Source organism: Lottia gigantea (genome assembly GCF_000327385.1).
Source record: "Lottia gigantea unplaced genomic scaffold LOTGIsca_33, whole genome shotgun sequence".
Lineage (NCBI taxonomy): Eukaryota > Metazoa > Mollusca > Gastropoda > Lottiidae > Lottia > Lottia gigantea.
Genome location: NW_008709110.1, coordinates 643772 through 670525, shown reverse-complemented (window position 1 = coordinate 670525; position 26754 = coordinate 643772). Strand labels below are relative to the sequence as shown.

The 26754-nt window shown below is 33.0% G+C and overlaps 4 protein-coding genes across 4 annotated transcripts; 2 read left to right on the top strand and 2 right to left on the bottom strand.

Annotated features, from left to right (window-relative positions):
• Positions 1–77: 77 nt before the first annotated feature.
• LOTGIDRAFT_232898 (hypothetical protein) lies at positions 78–5073 on the bottom strand. The gene is made up of 9 exons (XM_009058199.1): positions 4994–5073; positions 4298–4434; positions 3730–3882; positions 3002–3165; positions 2462–2513; positions 2005–2154; positions 1740–1838; positions 1358–1453; positions 78–1120 (listed from the first exon to the last, which is right to left on the bottom strand). Exons 2-9 carry the CDS (start codon positions 4415–4417, stop codon positions 959–961), a joined length of 996 nt encoding a protein of 331 aa, XP_009056447.1. The 5' UTR covers positions 4418–4434; positions 4994–5073; the 3' UTR covers positions 78–958.
• A 3553-nt stretch (positions 5074–8626) lies between these two features.
• LOTGIDRAFT_120077 (hypothetical protein) lies at positions 8627–11224 on the top strand (the record flags this gene model as incomplete). Its single annotated transcript, XM_009058198.1, has 4 exons — positions 8627–8822; positions 8988–9068; positions 10146–10484; positions 10521–11224. 4 exons carry the CDS (start codon positions 8627–8629, stop codon positions 11222–11224), a joined length of 1320 nt encoding a protein of 439 aa, XP_009056446.1.
• A 3967-nt stretch (positions 11225–15191) lies between these two features.
• LOTGIDRAFT_232897 (hypothetical protein) lies at positions 15192–21409 on the bottom strand. Its single transcript, XM_009058197.1, has 4 exons — positions 21062–21409; positions 17979–18162; positions 16116–16333; positions 15192–15818 (listed from the first exon to the last, which is right to left on the bottom strand). The coding sequence occupies exons 1-4, from the start codon at positions 21155–21157 to the stop codon at positions 15651–15653; spliced, it is 666 nt and encodes a 221-aa protein (XP_009056445.1). The 5' UTR covers positions 21158–21409; the 3' UTR covers positions 15192–15650.
• A 2852-nt stretch (positions 21410–24261) lies between these two features.
• LOTGIDRAFT_162235 (hypothetical protein) lies at positions 24262–26543 on the top strand (the record flags this gene model as incomplete). Its single annotated transcript, XM_009058196.1, has 4 exons — positions 24262–24343; positions 24925–24983; positions 25109–25320; positions 25592–26543. 4 exons carry the CDS (start codon positions 24262–24264, stop codon positions 26541–26543), a joined length of 1305 nt encoding a protein of 434 aa, XP_009056444.1.
• Between the last annotated feature and the right edge of the window lie 211 nt (positions 26544–26754).

Sequence of the window (26754 nt, the reverse complement as noted above, 5' to 3'; positions counted from 1 at the left end):
GTGTATGGAAGGTCTCAGTATAATTCTCAATCCCGATCTCTTTTTATTATTTTGTAGAGATAATAATAAAGTGTGATCATGGCTACATTTTAATGAATGGAGATCTAGAAATGTATGTTTGAAATGGTTAATTTTTTATCACAATAAATAAGCTAATCTGGCTGTATGGCAGGTGTACATCTTTTGATGCTGAATATATTATGCAGAGAAAAATCTAGTATCAGAATAGTTGGTTTAGAAATGTAGAATTAACTGGATGTAATTTGTTGAAGCAAATACTTCCTAAAATCTATTAACAACCACGGTAGCATTAATATCCAATTAGAAATAATAACCTCCCAGAAAAAAAAATTATTATAGAGAACTGATTTAATTGTTTAATCATTTATTATATTTATTGTTCAAGTCAAAATTCCAAAGCTTTGCTTCCATGAAGTTTTTTTTAGTTATATTAGGTAATTCAGAGGGGTGATATCGCAGAAAAAGAGACAAGCACAAGCTTTGTACTATTAAAATTATGACTGAAGAATACATCCACATTTGCTACACCATCTTTACATTAATCAATCGTAAAACCTTCTGTTATGAACAACAACAACCGAGCGTTGAACGTTCGTGGGAGAATTCCATAAAAGAAAGTAGATGTCACTTAATTTGTGCTTAGAAAGGTTCGAATCACAAGTAGAAAATTGAAATATATTTATCAAAATCCCCAAGCAGAAGACATTTGAAAAAAGTGATCCACCGTCTGAAATAAACCCCTAGAAAGGGCATTTTCTGGTATTCTCGAAGGGTAACACATATCCTGCCTATTTTTAAGTCATTTGGGAATAAATGTAAGCGCTGACGTTTAAAAGTACAAGCTGAAAATAATGTTTACATGATATTGCTACTACAAGCAGAAATTAAACTCGTTTAACATGGGACATGCTTATATATATTTGTATGAATACGATAATTATATTTTCAAAATGATTTTCCCTTGAGCACCACTATTATTGATAACTACATCATGAGCTTTATTCGCCTCTTCCAGTGAAAATGTCTGCCCAATATGAGGTTTGACCCAGCCGTAATTTATGCCGGCCTCCATGGCGTGTCTCATTTGTTTCCATTCAGACTAAAATAAAAAAAGTCAACAAAATATAACAACAAGAAAACTTAAGCTAAACTATTGGAAATCATTCCCCTGTTCTGTCCGTTTCTTTTAATTGAAACCACGTATACTAGAAAATATACTAAATCTAAAATAATTTTTTAACAATATCAAGATTGCATCATTTTAACTTCATTGAGTTAATCGGCAACGAATTCTGTTCTGTTCTGTTCAACGTTATGATTTAAATCAACACCTTACCTCTTTGGCACCCATTAAAGCCATTCCCGTCACAATACACTCTTTCTTCATAGTAAGTCTTGGGTTAATTTCTACTGTACCTCTACAACCTATTACCTATAACACAATAGTTGATCATTTTCAATTGAGCCACATATCTATCGTAATCCTATTAAATCAGGTTATCATATGATAAGAAATTCTTAATTTGAAAATTGTCTGAATCAATAAATTTCAAAGCATATTTTAGGAAATAAAGATTTATAAGATGAATATTGGCCAAGTTTGAAATTTTTAAGTTATTTCTAAAAGATAATATTCAAATTACTATTTCAGTAAAACAGAGGATATAGTATTAAATCTATTGCAATATATGATATAAAGAAAAGAGAAAATATATTACTATAATACGTCCTTGTTGGTTGATAATTTCTAAATCTTTTCCTAAATTAACATTCGACAACATTTCTAAAATAATATCTACTCCACCGGGGACTGTCTTCTGAAATACATTAGAGTACACGATTAATTTTACATTAGTATGATGAAAAGCATATTGATTTGAATTATCTACGATCAGTGTCAAATCTACAGAAGATACAATAGGGATGATAGGCATGATAAAGAAAAGCAAAGAAGAATAATTACTGATGATGCGAACAACGTACCATGATCTGATCTGTATAATCCGAATCTTTATGATTAAAAACATAATCTGCACCATTGTCTTTGACTAGTTTACTACCTTCTTGAGAACCAGCTGTACCAATTACTGTTAAACCTAATGACTTAGCTAACTGTACACTGGCCAGACCTACCTGGAAATAAATATTTATTCGACTCATAAATACTGATATTTGGATTATTGCGTGAAGTCTTTAAATGATAAATATTAAAACATACCTTTCTGATAAAATATCAACAGGGGTGACCAGTTCTTGAGGCCTGTGCCTCATGCCAATAGACATTAAACATACATTCCCTACTTTACCTTCTAAAGTATCAAATGAATTTATGTTTTCATATTAGCTATAAATATTGATCTTTCATCAATTTCAAAATATTTAATATTCGTCTCATTTACAATACTTTTTCAAGAAATTATGAATACACGGAATTACTTACAGCACCACTAGCACCATGTATTAATACATTTTCACCAGCTTTACCTCCAGCCCTAAAATATTTACTTACAATTGTTTAATGCTATATCAAAAAGGGTATTCTGGCCTATATAATTGATGCTTGTATTAGCACTAATAACATTTCTCGCCCGACATCCGTTATTTTACGTTTGGGTCACATTAAGCAAAATACAAGAACCACAGACATCTGACAGTAAGCCTGTACTTGAGCATAGACTAGAATAGTCTGTCAATGCCGTCGGAAGAGAGTCAACTTGTCGGTATAGCTATAGAACACCTCTTTCCATTGTCTCTGACAGAACCAGGTTTATTAATGTCATACAGACTTTAATCAGCTGACAGAGCTCTGGAAATCTTGAAGCCTCGAAGCCTGTCTTCATTTTTTCGGTTTTATAGCTTTTAATAAATTTATATTAAATCAGCTTCTTGCTTTAACACTCTGAACATTCTAACATAATATACAACCATACATGACTGTCAAATAACTAAATCGTTGTATATATGTATGTTACATGCTTACCTTATTATAAGAGCTCTGTAGGCTGTATAATATGGCACACCAATACCAGCGCCTTCTTCAAAGCTTAATTTATCTCCAAGTCTGCCTATATACTGTGAAATAGCTGTAGCGTATTCGGCATAGGCACCGGATACAGTTCTTACTGTAAATACTCGATCACCAACCTGATTTGAAAATATACAATTGAGAGCTTTAAAAGTAAGCCATAAATATGCTTGCCGTAAGATAGGGATCGTTTTTGCACTAACAATGGTATAAAAAATGGTATTTTGGTTTGGTATGTGAGGTATCACCTTTTTCTCTCCAGATGACTCCATGGTTCAAGGTTCTAAATTATAAACAACACACGAATTGCTGCAAGTGTGAGATATGCATTTCTGGTGCGCCATTTTTGACCAATCATACTTTAGTCTCAGAAACGGAACTTATTTAGGTAAGCCAATCATTAATAGTGTTCACAGCTTACTGTCGAAATTTGAGTCTTCAAATCCATGTGTGTCAAGAATTATCCGCGTTTAAAAGTTAAAAAGACGAGTCGTCTTTTCTTGAGACACTGTCATATACAGAAAAGACAGCTATAGAAATACAAAAAGAAATTCCTACTTTGGGATATTTTTGAAGGAATTGTGCGATTTTCGAAGACCATTCACATATATTCAAGACTCAAATCCCCCCCCCCCCCCCACCCCCACCCCCCAGTGTTTGTTTGCTTTGAAGTTTATTATTACCTTAAAATCATTGACGTCTTTACCAACTTTCTCTACAATACCGGCTACATCTTGACCTGGTGTGTAGGGTAATGTAGGTAATGCTCCATATGTTCCTTGTCTAATGTAGGTATCTACAGGGTTCACCCCGGCCGCCTTAACCTTTATAAGTACCTTAAATCACAAGTCAGTAAATGTTATTTTTACCGTCAGAATGCTGGCAACTCATGTCCTGGACTGACATCATTTTTATCATGATGACAAAGATTTATGGAGAGAAATGAAGAAAATACAAAACTTTGTTGAAAGTTAGTTCAAATTCTGGAGGTATCCAGCCCTACTACATTTCATTCATAATATCATTATTTTTAATGTATATTTTGAATACGATATCCTCACATCCCGAGTATCTGGACAAAAGGACTCTATAAAACTTTAGCGTTTATACCATGCTGTGTCAATTGTTGTTTTTCTTTTTGTCACAGAAGACGGAGTTTCATACTATTAAAAATATATCGCCAGTGGGTATATTAGTTAACCTACTATCCAGTACTAGTGAAGTTATTTTAACAAGAATGTATTGACGTACCTCGGAGTCGGATACAGTCGGGATTGGTGTATCAGAAGCTACTTTTAAAACCTCGGGGCCACCAAATGATGTAATTCGTATATTCCTCATAATTTGTGTTGTGTTTCTCGCCAGAGACATCAATTATAACCAATTATCTACAACGACCCGACCGGTAAGTTATTAAATATAGGTCATAGAATTATACCTCGTTATCGTGTTATCTAAAGTGAATTTGAATACGATTGTAAAAGTTACAAGCATTGTATATTAAGGTGAATAACAAGGATATTCATTCAACATCACGTGTTTAAATCCGCATAGGCCTAAGTTTTATTTTCTCTAATCATGACATCAGCATTTATACACAGATAACTGAGACATGTTTAATAAGTCTTTACAGTCTTCAATTAATTCCATACTTCAATCTTATTTTACTCACATTGAAATATTGAAGCGTTTGTGCAACTTAGACCCTTTTATTTTTTGATTAATTCACTATTTATACTACTTACAAATTTATATTACCAAACTGGGAGTCTTCGGTTTAAATCAGTAAAGGGGGGTAACTGCAGTTTAATTGTGGTAGATTGTTTCAACATTTACTTACATAAAAATGTTACATGGGTTTACAATATTGCAGCCGTTCTGCTAAATGCCTTTAGAATGAAAGAATGCAGTAATAAAGGAATGACAAACAATGTCTAAATATCTTACCCAAGGAAAATATTGATGTCAGACGTCTACGTATTGTTAGTCGTATTTTATTTTCATCTTTATCAAGGGAAGTAATAAACCTACTCCTACTGCTTCAGACTACAAAGATCATTAGTATAACGATGAAAATCCTCCCCCTAAAATAACCCACATCTCTATCACTATAATATGTTCTGAAATAATATTCTCAGTTCAAACATAGGCATAGACTAGGGCTGCAACGATTCACCGATGCGTTGTATAAAAATAATCGCGATGTATCAGTACAATTAATTCCCAGCCCCTATCATAACAAATGACACAGAATCCTAGTGTGTATAAGAAATTGTGTCATGTTTTCATTTTTCAAAATTTGCAAAAAATCATTTAAAATTTATTTCTAAATGTTCTCAAATGTTAATAGTGACAAAATTGTTAGTTATTTTACAAATTTCTACTCTATTTTCTCGTTTCAAATCCAATAAATCAATCGCGATAATTATCGGAATAAATCGCATCGTTGGATGAGTATCGTTTAGTGTATCGAATCGCAACCTCAAGAGTCGTTGCAGCCCTAGCATAGCCAGTATTATCATCCGGGTGTGTCGTATTTAAATGTACATATGATAAAAAAAAAATCATTTTGAGTTATTACGATTTATGTTATAATGCTTCTCTTTTTGGCTTATTAAAATCTTTTTAATTACTTTAACTATTCCATTATAAGTGCAACTATTCATATCTAAAACAATTATTATTATGGTCATGCCACCAACATGAAAGCAAGGTATTTTGTGATACGTTAACAACGTATAAATAACGGAACACAATTGTATGGTATACTACTCCTTAATATTATTACACACTATAACGTTTTAACAATCTACATTGTCATCTTCAGGTGAAGCGAAGAAATATGGATAGGTAGGTAGATGACAAGTTAACGTTCGCTTCCAGCAGGAAATATGGTAGGTAGGTAGGAAGATGACAAGTTAACGTTCGCTTCCGGCGGATGCTGATATCGCAAACTAAGTAGTTGTTGGTAGTCGTAGTAGTTGGTAGTTGGATTGGTTCAAATTTGATGATTCTGTGTTGTTGTTATTGATTCTTCGTTAGATCTTTTCGGGTCGAATGAAATTGGCGGTGAAACTCGGCCCTGGATGGTGTGGCATGAGTAACTCGATCTCCTTCATTCTACCTAACATATATTCCAAATATTCGTTCTGATCGTGGTATTTCTTGTTGATCGAATGATAGTCGTTGGTTTGGTTTGGTTAGATTATATATTAACTGTTTGAAAACTAGAAGATCTGAAAAAAAGAGAACAAAAAGAAAGTGAGAAAAGAGTGACGAAAAAAATAAAAGGGGGAAAAGCTTTCGACAAAAGGGGGAAAGATGTTCTCTGATGTTTCTGATGGAAATATGGTACAAGAAAGTATTTATATACACAAAAAATAAACAATAGCAACAGTTAATTAGGGATTATATGTATTGTATAATCTGACAGTTTGATAGGCTTAATAAATTCATCTGTTACTTCGCACTATACATTAACAGTCTGGTGGCATCTTTTAATCATGTGATCAGTTCAGGTCAGAGGTCAAACTAAAATCGATGTCTATTTCTAGTTCGATATTGTATTACTGACCAATGACGTGACCTTTGACCCTATATACTTATGCATTATTTTCTGATTCAACCAGGTGGGTGTAATTATTTAGTGCTCTATTTAACTTCGTCTATATACTTAGAACATTTGTATAGCACTGTATTTGGACATGCCGTTGAGACAAAACTCTATGTATTTTCAGATTTATGAGGACGACGGCATAAATACCAGCTGGGGAACGGTATATCAGACGAATTGGACTGGAGAAAAATGAAATGAAGTGAATTGGTATTTACAATCAAAATTTTAACAGCAAAATCAGGTAATGAAAGAGGGATTGTATATTAGCTTGCATAATATTATACTTTATTCAGTAGTAGAAAATATGAAAGTGTGATAGGTTAGAATTAAAATAATCTTTCCACTTACTGCTTTGCAGTAAGTTTTGAGCAGATTTTAATAATCTATGTATGATATTTAACTCATGTAGCTGATAGAATTGATCATCATCATGTATTCTGAACGGACTTTAAAAACGGGTGTATTGTTAGATTTTTGGACAAGTATTGAAATTGGTTGTCCTATAATTTAACCAAGCATCATTGTCCCGATAGCCTAGTAGAAAACCACAGCCTTCCGAAGAAAAGAAAACTAGTCGGACAAAGCCTCTTACAACCTTAATCTAATCTTTGATTTTAAATCGGGGCTTTTTACAGTTTTTACAACCATAACCCAGCCTTAGACACCAATGATAATAACCCTTTGTTCTGTGCTCAAACGGACCGCCAGGTGTGATCCATTTGACTTATAATGTCGAATTATCCATTTTAAGTCCTTATTCCTTATGACAATTAAATGTCGTCAATTTCATCGTCAGCTCTCAGCCAATCAACCTTCTTTTTCATAAGTCTTATCTAATCAGATCTCTAGGACAGGGACGCTGAACCAATCATAATATAGTTATAATCTTTCAATCTCATTGTACAGTTAGTTTTCATGTTACTGGCGTGAGAAGAAGTTCTGGATGATATAACCTAGTGAAACAAAACTGAGATCCGCCCGTATTCAGATTTTTGTTAGTAGGTTAATGTGTTATTGCCTACGGCGCTTTGGATCATGAAATTGGTATAGAAATTAATAGCCCATGAATTAGGACTCGTGGTAGGACTCGTGGCCGTTATATAATGGTCATTCCATATTCAAAAAGGTACAATTTAATAGCTAATTTTTTAAGTACCAACATTAAAAGATTAACAGATTATCATTCCTGTCGATATGACGTATACAGTCGAGAGTATAAATATGAGAAGACTACTCTCTGTCTACCTACCTACCTACCTACCTCTCTGTCTTGAGTACTTAACAGGAAACGTTATTACTCATAAAGTCTTATCTTTGGCTACCTTTAAGACTAGTAGGCATTCGAAATTATTCTCGACTAGAAATACACTTTAAATTATTCTCTTGATGCTATTCTCTTGATGTTATTCTATTGAATGTCAACTTTAAGAACACAACGTGAAGTCTGATATTTATATAAAGATATTTGAAAACTGTTATTCAACTTATTTACGGACGGGGACCACCAGCATTGGATCGCAAAAAGGGGATATCGACAACACTTTGTCATACTAGATAAATATTGTAACCTGATGTACCTAGATGTTTTTACCAACCACTAACAGTTTTATTTTACAGTATGTGGCCTTTATCTTCCTTTATCTGTCTTATTTTATCCGTGATGCTCGAAAGAGCCTTACAAACTTCAGACACCCATGCCAAAAGGTTCCAACATTTACAAGTTATGTCCCTTGAAAAAATAATTTTGTTACAGATCATTTGTTTTGAATTATGTTAAAATAATATCATCGTAATTTTTTCATAATTACTGAGATAACGTCGCTTGTCTGTGGTTTACGTATGGTTGCTAACAGTTTATATATATATATCATATTTTCTTTTTGTTTTGTAGACTGTTAATTCATTGTACGAAATGGAATGATCACTAGTGAACGAGATTAAAACTGACACTTTGGGACTAAAAAATGACAAGTGTAACAAGAGAAGAATGTGGAATTTTTGAATGCAATCATTGTCATAAGTTCTTTACTACAGACCACAGCTTACAAAGACACATTACGAAGCGGCATAATCAAACCGTCACATCTGTAAAGGTTGTCGCACCATGTTATTCCGATGAGACTAGCGTGTTTACATATGCTGATGAAGAAACGCTCACCTGTGACGTTTGTGGTTTAACGTGTATTGGAGAAGCGTCGTTTTATAAACATATGTTTATTCATTCAAATAATAGTTTGTTAGTGAACACAACACACACTGTTATACAACATACAGATGTTAATGAATTAGTAAATCCAAAACCACAGTTTGATGAAACATCACTAGTGAATTATTCGAAACTTCATAAATGTGACATATGCAATAAAACGTTTGATAATTACGCAACATTGGAAGATCACAGAACGCGTTATTCTTGTCACCAGTGTGAAGCAGTGTTTTGTTCGTTTGAATTGTGTAAGAAGCACTTGATGAAGAAACACGTCGGCCATCATAGCCCACATCCCGCTAAGCGCAGTTTGTGTGCTAAAACTCACGACAACCAGATTAAAACCAAGCGACATAAAGGGTCTTCCATAGGTTCTCATGTAAACAGACGTGATACTGTGGTTGATACTGTTACCAGTAATAATGCGAAACCAAATGAATTGATCTATGCGTGTGATAACACCGGGTCCGAACACGATCTACTTGAACACCTGTATAGTGTCAGCAGTCTTATTCATACTGACATTGACAAACAGACTGTTCAAGTCTCTAAAATGGACAAACCAATGGTTTATAATAAACAACCTCAAGTCGTTTATGATTATAAGCATGTAAAACCGAATAACTGTACATATGACACTTCTGACGATCTTTACAAAAACAAACATTACACGAATAACTATTCTTACGATGACCGTTCCAACCATTCTGCAGGCCTTCCGAAAGAAAACTGTAATGACCACCCAACTACCGAACTCCACTTTACTGGCAATGCCTCTAATGAACCAAACACTTCGGTTTACCAACCCATTTTCAATAATCATTCTAAAGATGAAATAGGATATTCCAACAAGTTAGAGCATGATTTTGATGATCTAAACGATGATAATGGTATTGAGACAGGTCGTGCTTCTAATGATCTAAAGGTTAATAGCACTGGAAAAGACGATGTTTACGGTGGTCAAAATAGTGATGATGACATTGAGATAGTTCATGCTACTGGTGATTTAATAGGTGATACCATTGACCACACCAACTGTAATATTTATCAACCTAACATCAACAATCATAACACCGCTGAATCCGATCATGCTGCTGAATATTTAAATGAAGGTGGCTTTCAGCATAAAGACAACAAAATTAATCAAAAGCACAAATCAAATCATCTTAAACCATATGACAATACCAAAATCAGTTCAATCGACATGAAGATTCTTGTTGACGATAATAAAATATCCAACCCTAAAATCAGTGCCTCACAGAAGTCTGATAATAAAGGAAAGTATAGTAAGAAAACACCATATAAATGTCATGTATGTGAAAAAGTCTTTACACAGAGTTCACATTTTAAAAGTCATGCAGCATTACATACTGGTGAAGCCTACACTAAGTGTAAAATTTGTGGAAAATATTTGACTGCTGCTAGCATGTCGAAACATATAAACAGACACAAAGGAATAATTGAAAAAAATTACAAATGTCTCATTTGTGGTAAATCGTTTGCATCCAACTATTATTTCAAAATTCATAAAAGGATTCACACTGGAGAAAAGCCCTTTGGATGCAGCGTTTGTAAACAACGCTTTATACGTAAAGATAGTCTTAAGTTACATGTGTGTATGTCACGTAGAAAAGAGAAAGAAAGTAAGAAAGACACTACTAACTTGTCCAAAGACACATCGTACTGTGATATTTGTGGAACTACATTTAACAGTTCAAAATCATACAAAGCTCATTATAGGACGACACATCTTGATGAAGAACAAACCGATGACTACAATGACAGAAAACCTTTTAAATGTGATTTATGTGATAACAAATTTATTTCTAAAGGTAATCTGAAATATCACCTATACTCTCATCTAGGTAGGGAGGCCTTTCCTTACCAATGTGATGTTTGTTTTAAGAAATTTTCACACCAATCCAATTTAAGAGGTCATATGCGAACGCATACAAACGTTCGGCCATTTAAATGCGAAGTATGTGAAGTATCCTTTAAAAGAGGCACTCATCTAAGAAATCATATGCGAATTCATACAGGAGACTTTGATACCTGTCCGAAATGTGCCAAGACCTTTAGCCATGCGCGATATCTTAAAGATCATTTGAAACAGGTTCATAGTCTAATCTTAAACAAGGACTCACAACTCGTCAAATTCACCGAAACTACAAGGCTTAAGAAAGGTTTTAAATGTGAAATCTGTGGTAAAGAATTAACAAGAAAAACTCGACTTAATGATCATATGAGACTTCATACTGGCCACAAAGCATTTAAATGTGGTAATTGTGATGAAGGTTTTATATCAACTTATTATTTAAATAATCATTATAAACAATATCCCGAACACAAACAATGAAATAACTTTTATATTTTTAAAAACAGCTCCTAATTAATCCTGGATATCTGACAGTCGCTCTTTTTAGTGAGCTGCTGATATCCTCGCTTTACCAAGCTGTTCGGATGAGCATTGTTTATTGGAATAAATGTCGGCAGTATGAATTGAGTTCTAGTCAAATTAAATTCGGTTTCGGTTTTAATATTTATCTCTGTAAGTTTAAAATACACAAGCTTCATGTATGATTCAATCATTATACAGAATTATTCATTTGTTTACAGTCAAGTAACCTAATTTCGTGCTTACTTATTTTTCGTGCATCTCCGGAAATGATTAATAATTTACATATGCGACAATACAAAATGGAGGTTTTCAGTTATTACCAAATATCACAATTTTTTATCGGCCGAATTTCTTTATAATCCCAAGCTGTAATCGAAATTCCAAGTGTCGTCTGCTAGAATGTAGTCCAACGAATGAAGTCACGTGATTAACTAGCGGATTCCGTGTCAGCAGAAAAATTCTATGGAACACAATGTGGGCCATATTCTTATGTTTCTTTGTTCTTTCTTTCAATGTCTTTTAGCACTAAATCAAGCAACGTATCTTATTTTGTCAGTCAATTTTTTTTTAATAATGGTTCTTTGAATGAATTGTCACTAGTTATAATTACACTAGTAATGAATTGATATTAAAGATAAATACTAAGATAAGTTATTAATACCACTGGGTATCCATACAACGGGTTTTTCTCGACTTATTTATAGATCAAACATTTTACACGAAAATAGGTGAGACGTATTTTGCCGTCGTTGCCGAGTTGGTTGCTCATGAAATATTGGGGAGGGATTTATAAAGAAAACAATCCAATTTTAATTATTTTGTAGATTATCTGAGGAAACATCTAAGACATAAATTTTTTTAGGTTTTTTAACTTTGACGAAATTCGGTATTGAATCCTTATAAGCACGAAAATAGGTTACACGACTGTATACATGTATTTCAAATCTAACTTTATTATTTATTTGGTATTTGAAATAAAGTTACTGGTCTATTTTTAGATATGTTGCATTTATTCATGAACTTCTACCACCCTTTTTTAAGTTGGCTACTTATTTCAATATCCCTATGTCTTTTTATGTTTTCAATCACTGGCATCATTATGGAAATAGAGACTACAGCATTGAAGATCTTCGGAACAGCGACCAATGAATAAATCACACATAGGCCTAACTGATAAATGTTGGGTCCGAAAAATAAGTGTTTCCAAAGTTTTTTTATCATTAAAAATTTCTGTATTTCTTTATTGATGCATAGAAATTGGAGTAAACCAATGGAGTTACTTCCCATTGACAGATTAGTCTAATACTATAGTAATAAATAAACCAAGTACTAACTGCAAAACGAAACCCGAAATCCAAAACAAAATATTAACGAAACATTGGTAGCAGCTAATGAACTTTTCACATTAGTAACATCAATCATAAGTAAGTATTTCTTAATGAACATAGTATCAGGTGTCTAGAACAGTACGCATACCCTGCTAACGCCACCCCTTCTTTGCTGATCAACATACACAAATTAAAAACAGTATCAATTTCAAAAGTTCAAGGGAGGTAACTGATGAAAATATTTTTTCTCTCATTTCATGAATATATAGACACAGCTTTATGGAACAACAATCACTGGTAAAACCTTAACCAGTGATTGTTGTTCCATAAAGCTGTGTCTATATATCGTACTCACAATTGCTAAATGCCATTCAAAGACTTCATTTCATGAATATTCAAAATAAAATTTTCAACTGTATGCCATTTCTCTTAGAATGTCTTCGGGTCCATAGAAATATAAGTTTCAGTGATTTCACATTTTACTTCCCTTCCAGAAAATTCACTTGAAAATGACCTAGGCTACTTTCGGACTGAAAATTTCCCTATGTAAAATCATATTTACAAATAGACCTAATAACTTTTTTAGTGGTTAACATTTTCGTCAACCCAAAGACAACCACTCTCAGTGGTATTTTGTAGTTGATATTTCAATTCATTCGAAAATGATTGGCTAAATTCAATTCTGAAATCACTGTGGAGTAGATGATGGATTAGTCTCGTGTTCACGCTGGCTGGTGGTAATAACACGTAATAACATTTCCATGATCCAAAGTAATGCCCAAAAAGTTAACAACTATTCCTTATACATGTATATATCAAGGTTACATTCTAGCTGCAGTGGTCGTCAGATATTGTTTAGATGTGCAAGGGAGGTAAATAATAACCTCGCCTGACACAGATATTTTCATATCATTGAATTCTAAAGTTTGTTTTGAAATCACTGAAGTCTTCTTAATTTTTAATACCATTGAATTCTAAAGTTTTTTTAATTCTAAACTTTGATGTCAGAGAATTCTCAAGTTTAAGAAAGTTTAAATATCATAATAGAAATTCGGTATTCAGGTTATGTGCAATTATCAATGGAGATAACCCTGAACCGAAATTTTAATATACCGATTTAGGATCTTTCAGCAAAAATTTATGACGTGTTTAAAGGAAATAACATTTTAAAAGCAGGTAACCCTGACACACAAATTTTAATATCACTGAATTATAAAGATTGATTCTAATAAATACACAATTTTATATGTTCATATAGTGGTTTTATTGTTATTAAATATTCAGGATTTAAGCTAGATTTCAATATAAAGGCAGTAGATCGTTTTGTGTGCAAATCCTACAGTTTTCAATTAACCTTAATATCGGATGGAATGATTATTGGATAATCAAAATGTGTCTATCCTTTCTCGGACACTTCATTTCATTTGAATGGATATACTTATAAGTATCATTCGTCGCACTATAACGTCCATTTTATATGTGTGGGTGTAAAGCTACTAGATGATATTAGTAATAAGTCAATTATACTGTAGAAATATGAATAATACCATGCCGACCACGATATAGATAGTTTCTAATCACGTACAGTAAATATAGTTATTGTACTACACTAATTGACTATTCATTATCATTATAGTCAAAGTAAACAGTAAGTAATTAAGTACCTCTTGTGGCCTTGCTATGATCATGGCATAACCAATTGATCGACTTTTAACAATGTTATTTGCTCTATTTGTTGATAATATTTGGTTCTGCGTTACCACATACCATATTATGCATGAATATAACTGGTTACTCTTCAATCACCCTAATCTCCAACAGACATAATTCTACTTCGGTCTATTGTATTATCATATTTTGAAAATCCCGCGACGACGTTTGTCCGAGCATGGTAACATTAAGTGATTTTAAAGACAATTTTCATTGTTTCCGTGTAGGTAGAAGGAATGTCCCAAATGTGAATCTGGCTCAAAAAAAAAGTCTTCAACACTACGAACATGTCATTTCTTTTGAAATTCGCATGGCGCTCTCACAAAGATCACGACCTTTGGGCGATCTAAAGCATTCAATGTACAACCTCAACCGCATTATTGACTTGACTAATCCACCGATGTTTCTACCTCATTTTAAATGTAATATTAACCTCCGAATTTGGAATTGATAGTCATTCTCAAGGCGAATCTGGCATCCGTGCGTCATGATATGCTATATATGTACGCAGCAGTTCAATCATCAAGGACATAAGCACGCACCAGAGTAACTTTGAAGCGACTCTGCGGTAAAGGGCATATTTTATCTCTATGAGCCTTCATTTTACAATATTGACATGCCGATGTGTGTGATGGTATTTACTCCATAAGCCATGATTACTTATAGCGATGTTGGATCCTCTTATTCACCACCTTGTAAACAACCATCACGTCTTTGTGCCTTAAACATTGTACACCTTATAGTGCAAGGAACGTACTATATTTCATGCAATTTTTTTAGCCAGTACAGAAACATGTAAAGGTAATCGTTACATTAGAGTGAAACATCTAAACCATCCACACGATTTTTGTGCTTCCTCTTGTTGTTACTAGAAAAGTGAAATTGGCTGAGTATTATAAAATTTATTAAATTTACAATGATAAATAACAAGACTTAAAGATAAATCTAATTAAAACGACATGTAAACGTCTATGAAGATAATTTCTGATATGCTCTAATCTGACTGTTCAGGCAAGTAATGGCTATCAGTAACGATAATATTGTAGGTAAGTCCGTATGGAACCAGTGCTTAAGAAAACAGAGCAAGTTATTATACCATGGCAGTGGGTGTGATATGCAACGATACTATGTGTTCCGATTGAAATGTTCCAAAATTTTTCTTGACTTAAAAAGGCCGGGTAAAAAATAATTAATTTGCGTCACATGTCATGATTTATTAAATCAACACGTAAATTATCCTGTAAAATACATTCTGTCAGAGAAATGATTTCTAATTAAGAGACGTGTTATGTCTTAAAAGACGTATCTATAGAAGTTCTAAGAATCACATTTGGATTTGTCACAACTCAATATAATGAACAGTAGCCCTTGGATTCTTCTAGTGCAGTCCGTCTACCATGGTCAGCTTTACAAGATCGACTTCTTCCACAATCACATTCAAATACTGTTTCTCTAACTCTAGGTGGTTGATTGGAAACGCTCATACATTGCGAGTCAACAGTGGGGCATCTTGGCTGAAAACAAGGAGTTGCATAGGTGAGGTTTACATCATATTCGATCACATCCTGCCTTACTGACGTTAAATGAAGAATAATATTTTTGCCATTCTAATGCCAATAAATTGATATAGATCTTAGACTTTGAGTTGTCATCTATCAAAATCCGGTATTAAGATAGCATGGTTTTCAAAAATGATTCAGATACGCTAATCCACCTTGTTTGAATTTGTGACCTCGTAAGTCATCTTCCTGATTGAAAACTGATTTTTTTCGATTTCAGATGTTAGGATAGAAATATTTAAGATTACATACCAGCTCACAAACATATTCTTGGTAACGTTCATTATAACCTTGGTACCACGCTTTGCTGATGATCAATGGATGGTTACCAAAACAGCGACAGTTAAACTCCACGATTTCAGAAGGTACTAAACTATGACCTTTAACAACAAGAGCTGTTTCGTTACCACGACACATCCTTTGTGGTGCTACTGGACTACAGAATTTCATTTGTAAGGAAAGGAAGCGATCTAAAATTAAATGAAATGGGATCCATTAATGATTATCATCGACGAAATGTAAAATTCAAATTTGATCAAGGGCGATACGTTGGGAATGAAGGACAAAACATTTGACCACATTAATGGTATATTCAGCTTGTTAGTTATTCATCTATGTATATGCGGCTAAATTAGTGATCAAAAGTGTCAACTGAATTTAATGAAGTTTAAAAGAGCTAGAAAAAAAGACTGCTAATGTAATTGTAGTAGGGGTGCAATGCTGAATAAATGAAAGAATTCAAATAACATTTTAGGATCTTATGCTGGAAGAGCAAGAACAAGTCTACGTCCGAATCAGATTGACAGGGCAATGAAGACGCATCTTAGAGTAGTTCACAGTGTTTAGGGAGGTAACTTGATTCTCACGGGGTGTGATCTGGAATTCTTTTTCTAAGTGGACACCAAAAGTGACCGTTTGATGACAATATAATACTTATAGGAGGTTTACCCAGGATAAGCTTTCACTAAACCGGGGAAATGATTAATTCAAAGGAAATTGGCCGGAAGTGATGTGACCTTCATACACTACTATACGTATACCATTATGAGAATGATGAACCGGAAATGGTTTCTTGAATGAAGTTTTATAGTAGATATGACCTATTAGAAATTGTAAATTTGGGTAGATAAGACAATCTTTTGGCGGTCAGCCTAACTTATAAATCACTCTAATTACTTCAAGTGTGTTAAATTAGATTAGGCGTTGGTGTTGCGGGCTTTTAGAAGTCAAACTCTGTGAAAATTGATAATCTTAAAAGCTGTCAAGATAAGTATAGCCCGGAAAACTTATGTCTATACTGATAAATTAGCAATATGAAACTAGGTTCTTCATATTTCAAAGTTCTAATTGTGTATTTTAATGTGTGAAAAGCGTGGGTGTTTGTTTATTGGTAAACTTCTTAATGTTCTCACGCCAATTTATATGATCAATGAAATATTCATACCACCGCCAGGTACTAAAGTCTTTTAGAAAATAATATAGAGAAATTGGATAAGATAAAATAATTATCATATTTCCAGACTGGAAAGCTTCCGATATTGGTCTTGAGATAATGTCCGTTATTTGATGCTGTTATTCACGTTAAAAAAATAGGTGATAAACATTTTCTTTTGTGCCGACAGGTAACAAGTGTTGCGTTTTATGGCCTAAGTATATTACTTGGATTATAACTTGACCGAGAAATCCATTAATAATCATCTTCGGGAAAACTGTACTGTTGTTTATATACATTGCGGGTGGGAATTATCTTAATTTATCGTTATCTACGAAGAACATTTTCATCAACTTTCCCTGCCCTTCCTATCTTTTATTAAGCCAATTAATATTAAATTTTAGCTGATGTATATATAGATAAGTGAAAAATAGAAAAGTGCACTTCTAATAATAAAATTATTTAGTGAAAGTTTCTAAAACCACCAATGATAGTATGAAGAATAAACACAACCATATTTTTAACAACGAATATTCAAAAAACGGTTTAAGTAGGCAACCCTGGTAAAATCCTTATTAAGAAAGAGTGTAACACATGCTGTTTGGTCGGAGAATTAATGATTAACGGCAAACCAAAGTAAGGGTTATTCTTAAGTATCTCTTTATTGAAAATAAATAACATACCTTTTGATCTAAGATATCTTGTAATGGTATTTTCCGGCATTTCGTCCCATTCTAAAGGACACGTTCCACCAGCACAATTACATATATTAGGGCTTGTGAATATGCGATGGTCGCTAACCTGATTTGAAACTTGTTTTACCAGAATCTTGCATGGTTTAGATGCTGAAGAACATTGTTGTAATCTCTGAAAATAGAGATTTTGATTGAAATATTATAATGATAGGTCAGTTCCATTTTGATTTCGATTAAAGGTACCGTAGATATTTCAGGGTCAACTGGAAACCTAAAAATAAACCAATTATAAGATATGGTCTTCTATCCGTAAGAAATATGTCTTCTGAGCTATGTTGTTATAATTTCAATTTCATTGCTTCTCATTTAAACGGTTTTCATAATCAGGAGAAATGTTAACGAATAAAGTTTTAGTAATAAAAAAAATAGTTAACCTCGGTAATAATTAGAACCTTTTGAGTACATCAGTTATCATGTTCGACTGCACCCTTGCGCTTCTCAAATTATAGCGTTAACATCTATTTGCAGGTGCCAATAGGGTGTGCTCCAAACATTTTAACAAAATATAAATAACTATAATGTATATGTAATAAATATAGTTTGAAAATACTCAGTGTTATTCAGGCATTGTATACCTTGTACACCTAACCGGAAGTAAACTTTTTTTTCATGGGTTTTAGTAGTGTTAATATTTCGGACCATAAAAAATAGCTAATAAATTGTAAGAAATTATCAGTAAACAGTATGGCATATGAGTTTATATTTATTATTTGAGAATATTAAGAAACCAAATATCTATATTTTTTTTCTTTAAGATTTTATAAACGTCAGAAATTATTTCTTAAAGTCTTAAAGTACCAATTCAATTCCATGTTAACCGGTTGACTCATGGTTACGAATTTACACAATTTATGTCTCGAATCTAAGGTACACAGTTAGATACATTATTTATAGGTGTTCTATTGTCTTTATACGATACTGTATTCAGGCTAGATTTGATGGATGTGTAAGTTTCGTGGTCAGTATGTAGATAAAGAGGGCTTGGTTCCTGTTATTAGCCTGTGGAATTTCTCAAATAAAAGATAAAGTCTATTTATGGAATTGTAATATTAATATATCGTGATAAAATGTTAAAATAGACGTTTGTGATAAATGTGAATATTGTAAGTTGGAATATTTCGACTTAGCCGTGTTAATTACCTTTCATTACAATTGGTCGCATTGGCTCTCCACTGTATTTGTCTTCATTCTTCCAAATATGAAGATTGACAAATGCAATGTACAAACAAGCCAAGTATGAGTATACTGTATACTTTAAGAGCAATGGTTTGACTCTAAGGTCACGTTTTCAAAAATATATATCCTTCGTTCCCCTTTTGTCACTATCTATAGGCTTGTTGTTAAATCTGATATGATACTACCATAATGGACATGAGAGAATGGTCGTATAAACTTCACTGTTTCTTCTTTAGTGTGGTATTGGTAAAGAAGCGCTAAGCACACACACTATGGATCAAATCAGCACCTCATAAAGCAAGGTAAATGAATTCAGTCAAAAATTTATACAGCCAAGAACTTCTTATACCGTTCTTGATTATTGGGATTTGGGACCTTTCAAACATGAAATATCTGTCTGCATCCACAGCGTTCGTGTTCTATAATATAAGGTATGTATTTTACAATAATGACATGTAATGACATTTGACATTAATGTCATGCCATATAATCGTGACGGTATTTAATGTGAAAAAAAGTGTCCAGTCCTTGTTTTCAGTGTACCTTTGTTTTATACCTCTAAAACATAATATAATTTTGTACAGAATTATCAAAAACCTGAAAATATATTGTATTCGGTCAAAAAAGTAACATTAAGCACTATCAATGAAAATATTGTAAATTGAAAGAATATCATACCTATGGGTGATATTTTATTTTACTTTTATAATATTTACCGAAGGGATACTATATTTCTGGTAAAGCCAATTTTGATCTTTATGGGTTTTGTGTTCCCCTTGAGTCAAATATACAAATTTAAAAGTTTTCTGTGCGTTTTATTCTATATATTGGACATTTTTTAAAGTAAAAGAATTCTTGAACACCTATCTGTAGTAAACTGTTTAAAGCAATAAGAAAATTCAAATATCAACCATTGTGTCGTAGTCAAAGTTGAGAAGATGGCCACATATATTGTCTGAACTTTGTCTGCAATTCTTGTCTATTCTAGTTGAATACAATGATAATTACTTGTCATAATGATATATGATAATTATCAACAATAATTGATGTCAATAATGAATAGGAATTAATTTAGATAGACTTACAAAAGGCACATGTCTAAATTACACAGACTTCCTAATTAACCAATTATCAAGCCAAATTGAGAGAGAAATAGAGCAGCGGTAGGAAAATTTGTTTCAGAATGTGAACATATTTCACCATTTCAATGGTTTTATAGATCTAATATCTCCATGTTACTTGTTAAAAAAATTACAAATGGTAAATTTTAAAGAAAAAATTTGAAATTTGTGTAAAACATTAAATCTGAGAGGAACTGTTTATGCCAACGAACCATTTTCCTTAATTTGTCAAACCTTCATACCATGGTCGATGGTATCTAAACTACCGTGAACGTGGGCAACCATTACCAGAACTAGTTGATAGAACCCTGGAGCATTGGCTAATTCAGAAATTACATAAAAACGGGTGGTATATAGAAAAGTAGTTGTAAAAAAAAATTGTTCAAACCATTTCTGTTCTAAGTATTTTCATTAAAAACAATTTCATTGATACTTTAATGTTGTCAGTTTCTATTAGGTAACATACACTGCAAGTTTATGTATTTATAATATTTTTTGACATTATTATATCTCGTGATTTGTATAATCGATCGTTCTATAAAAATCTAAAATGTTTTTGGACAACTTCATTTTAAGTGCGCATTTACAAGAAAGTTAGCGTACCAAAGATAAATGCACGATACGTGTACACGAATAAAATTATTTTGTTTATAAGAAATCCAACTGCAAAATACGTAAACATTTACATTTTGGAGAAATGATGAATAAACTTACCGATTCACTGTCACCCTGGAAATAATATCCAGCAAATGGTGGAAAAGCCAGCACCGTAGAAAGCATGGATAAAACACATATCAAAGGGAATTCCATGTTGAAGTCTGCGATGATTATTCTTCTGTTGGATTTTCTCTTGGCTCCTATATTTATATAGTGTTTAACTGTCGCTACACCCACAACTGTCTTTTATATAGATAACCAACAAGGTGAAAATCCCTCTTAATACCAAGTCATTAATTTGAGATAACAATTTCATAAACTACCAATATCACAGACTGGAGATAATTTCTTACTCTTCAACTGACACTTTATACTTTTGATGTTTTTATCGTTTTTCGGCCTTTTTATAGACAATTTAAAATCAGAGTAAAAATCAGTCATTAATGAAAGCAATTAGTCAACAAACTTCTCGTACGTCAATCATACCACGTGATAATAATGATGTAATAATTAACCAATCATCTTCTTTCACTTAAGTTAAAAACAAGAGTGGGTGGAGAAATAAATGTTCTCATTGGACATTCTCATGTGCATAAAATTTATGAATGAAAATAACATATTCCAAGAAATTTTTGCGAATTCAAGATAACTTCGAAGATTTTGCTTGACCTACAAATTAATCAACACGGGATCGGTAAATATTACTGAATATGGCCAGTCTGGTAGTCTCAACATCTCCAATGGACATCCTTTAATAGCTTACAAAATTTTCGATTTTAGAAAAAATAATTGAACACTGCAAATCTGTAGATCTATATTTCTAAACATATCTGCACTTAATGCATCGTGTTGCGTTTGTAACGTCCACCAATGCAATGTGAAGCCAATGCGATATTGCATCAGAAAGTCTATCTTTTATAGCTCTCTAACTGTCAGGTGCAATATTTCATGAATAATCTAGTAGAGATGTAGAATCATTTACGAAAAATGATGGTATATTTATGTGGGGGTCTCGTGTTACACAAAACCAGAACTTGCCATTCCGTCGACGTGGAATATTACAACATTGGTTATTTGTTCTTCCTATATAAGTCATTCCTTTAATGCGTTACGTTACGGATCGAAAATATATTTGACAGTTTTTTTACGTTCAGGAATCATGGCGCTTGGAAGATTGATGTCTACAAATACCATCTTCACAATGTTAAGCTATTACGAACTTTGTCTTGACTGCAATAGTCACGGAATCCAGCAAATACAACAAATTAGAACCCCCAACGAAAAGACTGTAAACATTATGGCTTATTGGCCGTGATACAAGAATAGTGGCTATTGCAGTCAACGTATAAAGCGAAGTTCGTTTGACATTGTGACGATGAAAAATACTAGACGTAACTTTCCTATATAAGACATAATACACGTATAACAATGTAAAGCGATACTATAAACTGTATGAAATATAATGCTAATAAAGAAATATTTCGTGGTCTTTTGGACAATTATCCGACGATTATATACAATTTGGCGCCAAAGATCTTTCTAGGTTATTATATCTATCTTCTGATATTGATACCAACAATGACACAATCTGTGATATCTTGTGAGACATACCAGGTCATGGGAATTAATAATCAATTTGGGAAGAAAATTCTGAAAGTGAACGCCCAGGAACCTTCTTTTGGGTGGTTATGCCTACTAAATCAACATCCTGTGGTTAATCGCATAACCTTCGAATAGTCTTACATTATTATGCTATATATTAAAGGGACAGATGAGCCATTTTAAAGGGAGCAGAATTGAGTCTTGAATATTGTGTAAATAGTCTTCAGACGTACATGCCAGAAATGTACGAAAATCGCACAATTCCTCGAACTACGAATTTCTTATTCTATTTCTATGTCTTTTCTATGTCATTGTCTCAAGAAAAGACTTATCGTCTTTTTAAATTTCAAACGCGGATAATTCCGTTTCTTAGACCAAGGCTCGATAGGCAAATGAAATGGGACATCTGTCTTTTTAAGTTACGTTATTCAGTGACTGTTGGATGTAACATTTTAAAATGTTCAGGATCTAGAAATGACCTTAAAAGCTTTTTTAGCATTTTCTATATCATAAGCATTCCGTGCATTTTGTACGATTCACATCCTATAAACAACTTTACAGTAAGAGGGTTTGCCTGGACTTTGCCCAGACACATTCAGTCTAGACAGTTCTTACAGATTAATAATATGAATGGTATCCGACATTTCCTTTAAGGATCTCGATCTTAGCCGAAATAATCAGGCCTGATTTGTAATTGTTAGTCATTAGCCTACTAACAGATATTATTATACATGAATCAGAATTAAGGAACGTACATAATAGTCATTTTATAACAATTAAGTTATTGAAACTGGAGTCCAATACTTGACAGATACTGTACATTACCGTATCCTAACCCTTTAATACTTCACGTTATGATACGTTTTCCAAATACACTTTACACTATTAATACTTGGGGCCTGAAATTCTCGACGTAAGTAGATTGATAAAAATGGTTGAATAAAAAAAGCTGCTTGGAAATGACCATATACACTATAGACCGAAACATCTATCTCCATTCCAACCTCTGACAGGGATTTTGACAGCTGTCAGCTGGTGTAGAGACAGAAAAACTAGGCTCTGTGTTGTTTAAATTTTTTTGAAACCTATTCATTTAAATCGGATCTGCCAAACCCAGATATATTTGGAAAGATGGAAAATGTTTTAGTTCAGTCATACCAGCATTATTCCCCTACAATTTTATGACACATCTGTGGTTCCGTCACATTTTTTGTTTTAACAAAACCAATCTTAGACTGCATTCCCAACCCATAAGTTCAAGGGTCCAGGGGTCACTAACCAAACGAAAGTAATGGTAATGCCTTAAACTAATTTACAGTCAGTAAAGGTAATATAATATGTCAACAAGAGCACACCTTCGGAAATGTGGAAAATCCCCATAAAACACGGCCTAGTTTTTGTTACTCTACAGGCAGATGTTTCGGACTATACAAATATATTTTCTGTATAAAATAATTCTTTCCGTACAATAGTTTCTACAATGCACGGTACAGGATTGTTTTAGTTAGAAATGTTAGGCAATGATTTTTCAATAATCCATTGGCAGCGTCAATTCTAAGTACCCTTTGATTCTAAATGGGACAAGATGACGAGTAGTAAACATCACACATGCATTTGACAAAACAAGTACCACCTGAAGTAAAAACAACAACAACATGTATCGTCGCGTCCGCAAATATAATTGGCCTGCCTTAATAGCAATATTTTTCCTCTTTCTGTTCATTTTAAAAAATTCGGGTGAGTATAATATTTATCCCAGTCTTTCCTCACCATTGTCTTACAATAATTCAATAAGATGATTATTATCCAACATGGCAGCATTTTCAATTTTCAAATATGTTACCCCATTGTTGACTTACTGTCCGACCACAATGTTTACAGAATTGCATTTTAACGCTTATTTTGTATGAATAATCGACTCCCAAAATGCTACTCTGAGTCTTTGATTATCATTGGTTGATGGAATTATAAACCAGTCCAAAATGTGGGTCCTTTTTTACATGAAATTTCTAATGTGAAATCAACAAACCCTATATTTTTATAGATACAAAGGTATCCTTAAACAAATGACATGTAATTTCACCTTGAATATTTATGAAATATGACAGGAAAAAAATCAATCCTGAGATTACTGTGGTTGGAAAGTAATCCGAAAGTTCAAACAACTTCTTGTTTGTTTTCAAAAAAATATTTTATATCCGAATGGTGACTAGTACATTTTACTTTCTATGAATATATCAACAATCAGACCAAACATAAGCACAAAGAATCGAATGAAGACTTTACCAAAATGTAAAAAATGTCATTTTTCATTGTAGAATATGATAAATCAAACGATATTATGAGAAATATAGATCTAAATCTAGTTGATATAAAGGTAGGATTTGGAATGTTCTAATATGAAAATAAAACGCAATTTTCATGCTTAATCATAATATATTATTTTATAATGCTGAGGCTAAAACCTGTATCTTTGTTGGTATAATTTCGAATTCATTTCAGTTGAGAGATTCTCAGCAAAAAAAGGACATAGAGGGTAACAACTTGACTCACTTCATGTCAAACGTTTTTGAATCTCGACGAAAACGTATCAGAGATGGTTGTATATTAGATAGTCATGGCCAGGTTCAGAAGATATTAATATACAGACCATCTAACATATCATACTGTGTAATACCTAAAGCTGGTTGTACCTATTGGAAACAAATATTTAGGTAAGCAGCTATATTCTTTCCATGGAATTATTTGCATATATTCAATTCCAGTTAATGTCCTTGTTCTGTAAGACTAAATATTTACAGCATGCTGATAAGTACGATTATTCCAGTGGCTTTTGTGTACGCCCATATGAAAATACGGCTTGTATTTCCGCCGCCTCATCTGAACGCCTGTTAACGTTTTTGTCAGTACAGATTTCATTCCGTTTGGATGGAATTTGAACCGTACATGCAGAATACTGAGTTATTGCTTTTGACTGAATTGTAGGTTTTTGAATGGAGACGTTGGATCGAAGAATATTTCAAGCCCCTTTGAAATCAATAGAATGCTTGCACATTATGGTTCTTATAAACAGATGGGAAACATTTCCTTTAAAAGTGTTTCAGATCGTTATGATTTGTCATCTACTAGGCGTATACTTGTGGCCAGAAATCCTTATTCTAGATTATGGGCTGTCTACCTAGATAAATTTCTACTGCCTGACTTCTGGAGATCTCACGGAAAGGCCATCGCTAAACAAAAAATGCGTGCACTTAACTCATCTTTATCAATTTCTTCTGATGAGAGTGAACCGCTTTGTGCCAATAATATATCATTTGAAGATTTTATAAGATATGTTGTGAATATAGAAAGTCGAGGCTCTGGATCCAATGAACACTGGATTCCAATAAGTAAACAATGTAATCCTTGTTTATATCGCCCTGATTTTATCATCACTATGGAAACATTCGCTAGAGATTCCAAATTCATTCTGCAACATGTAGGGCTGGATCATCTGCTTAAATACCATCCCAAATCTCGTGTGTTAGATGAATTGAAAATGTTGATTAACTACAATTTTCAGTTATTAGGTGGGAAAATATCAAAGTGTATCAACGCCTTAGAATTGTGTAAACGTCTATGGAAGGTATTTCAGATTAACGGGTATATATCAGCTGAAACACCATTCCCAGAAATCTTTGAACTGAAACCATCCTCTCTCAATAAGCAACACTTTATGTCCTCAATAGTCAAGGCTGTCGACAAGAACCAAAATAGTGCTGCTGATCAGAAACAACAAAAATTGGTTGCTATGGAAACAGCGTATCAAATGTTACCAAAATCGTTACTGCGAATGATTCCTTATATTTATGAAAATGATTTCCGTCTATTTGGTTATGATCCTTATCCATATAATTTATTTAAAGATTACAAATTGTATCATTATTTAAAGAATTGAAAATTAAGTCTTTATCTTACAAATGTATATATAGTTTTCATTAAAATACGGGGATGGTACCATATATATCAAATTCTTATCATATTCCTTTCACTTCAAAATGATGAAATGATTCAGTTTTATATGTTACTGTTTGATACCATATTGGGTTAATGGAATGGGGTTTTACATGTCACTCTTTGATACTTTATTGGGCTAATGATATGAATAT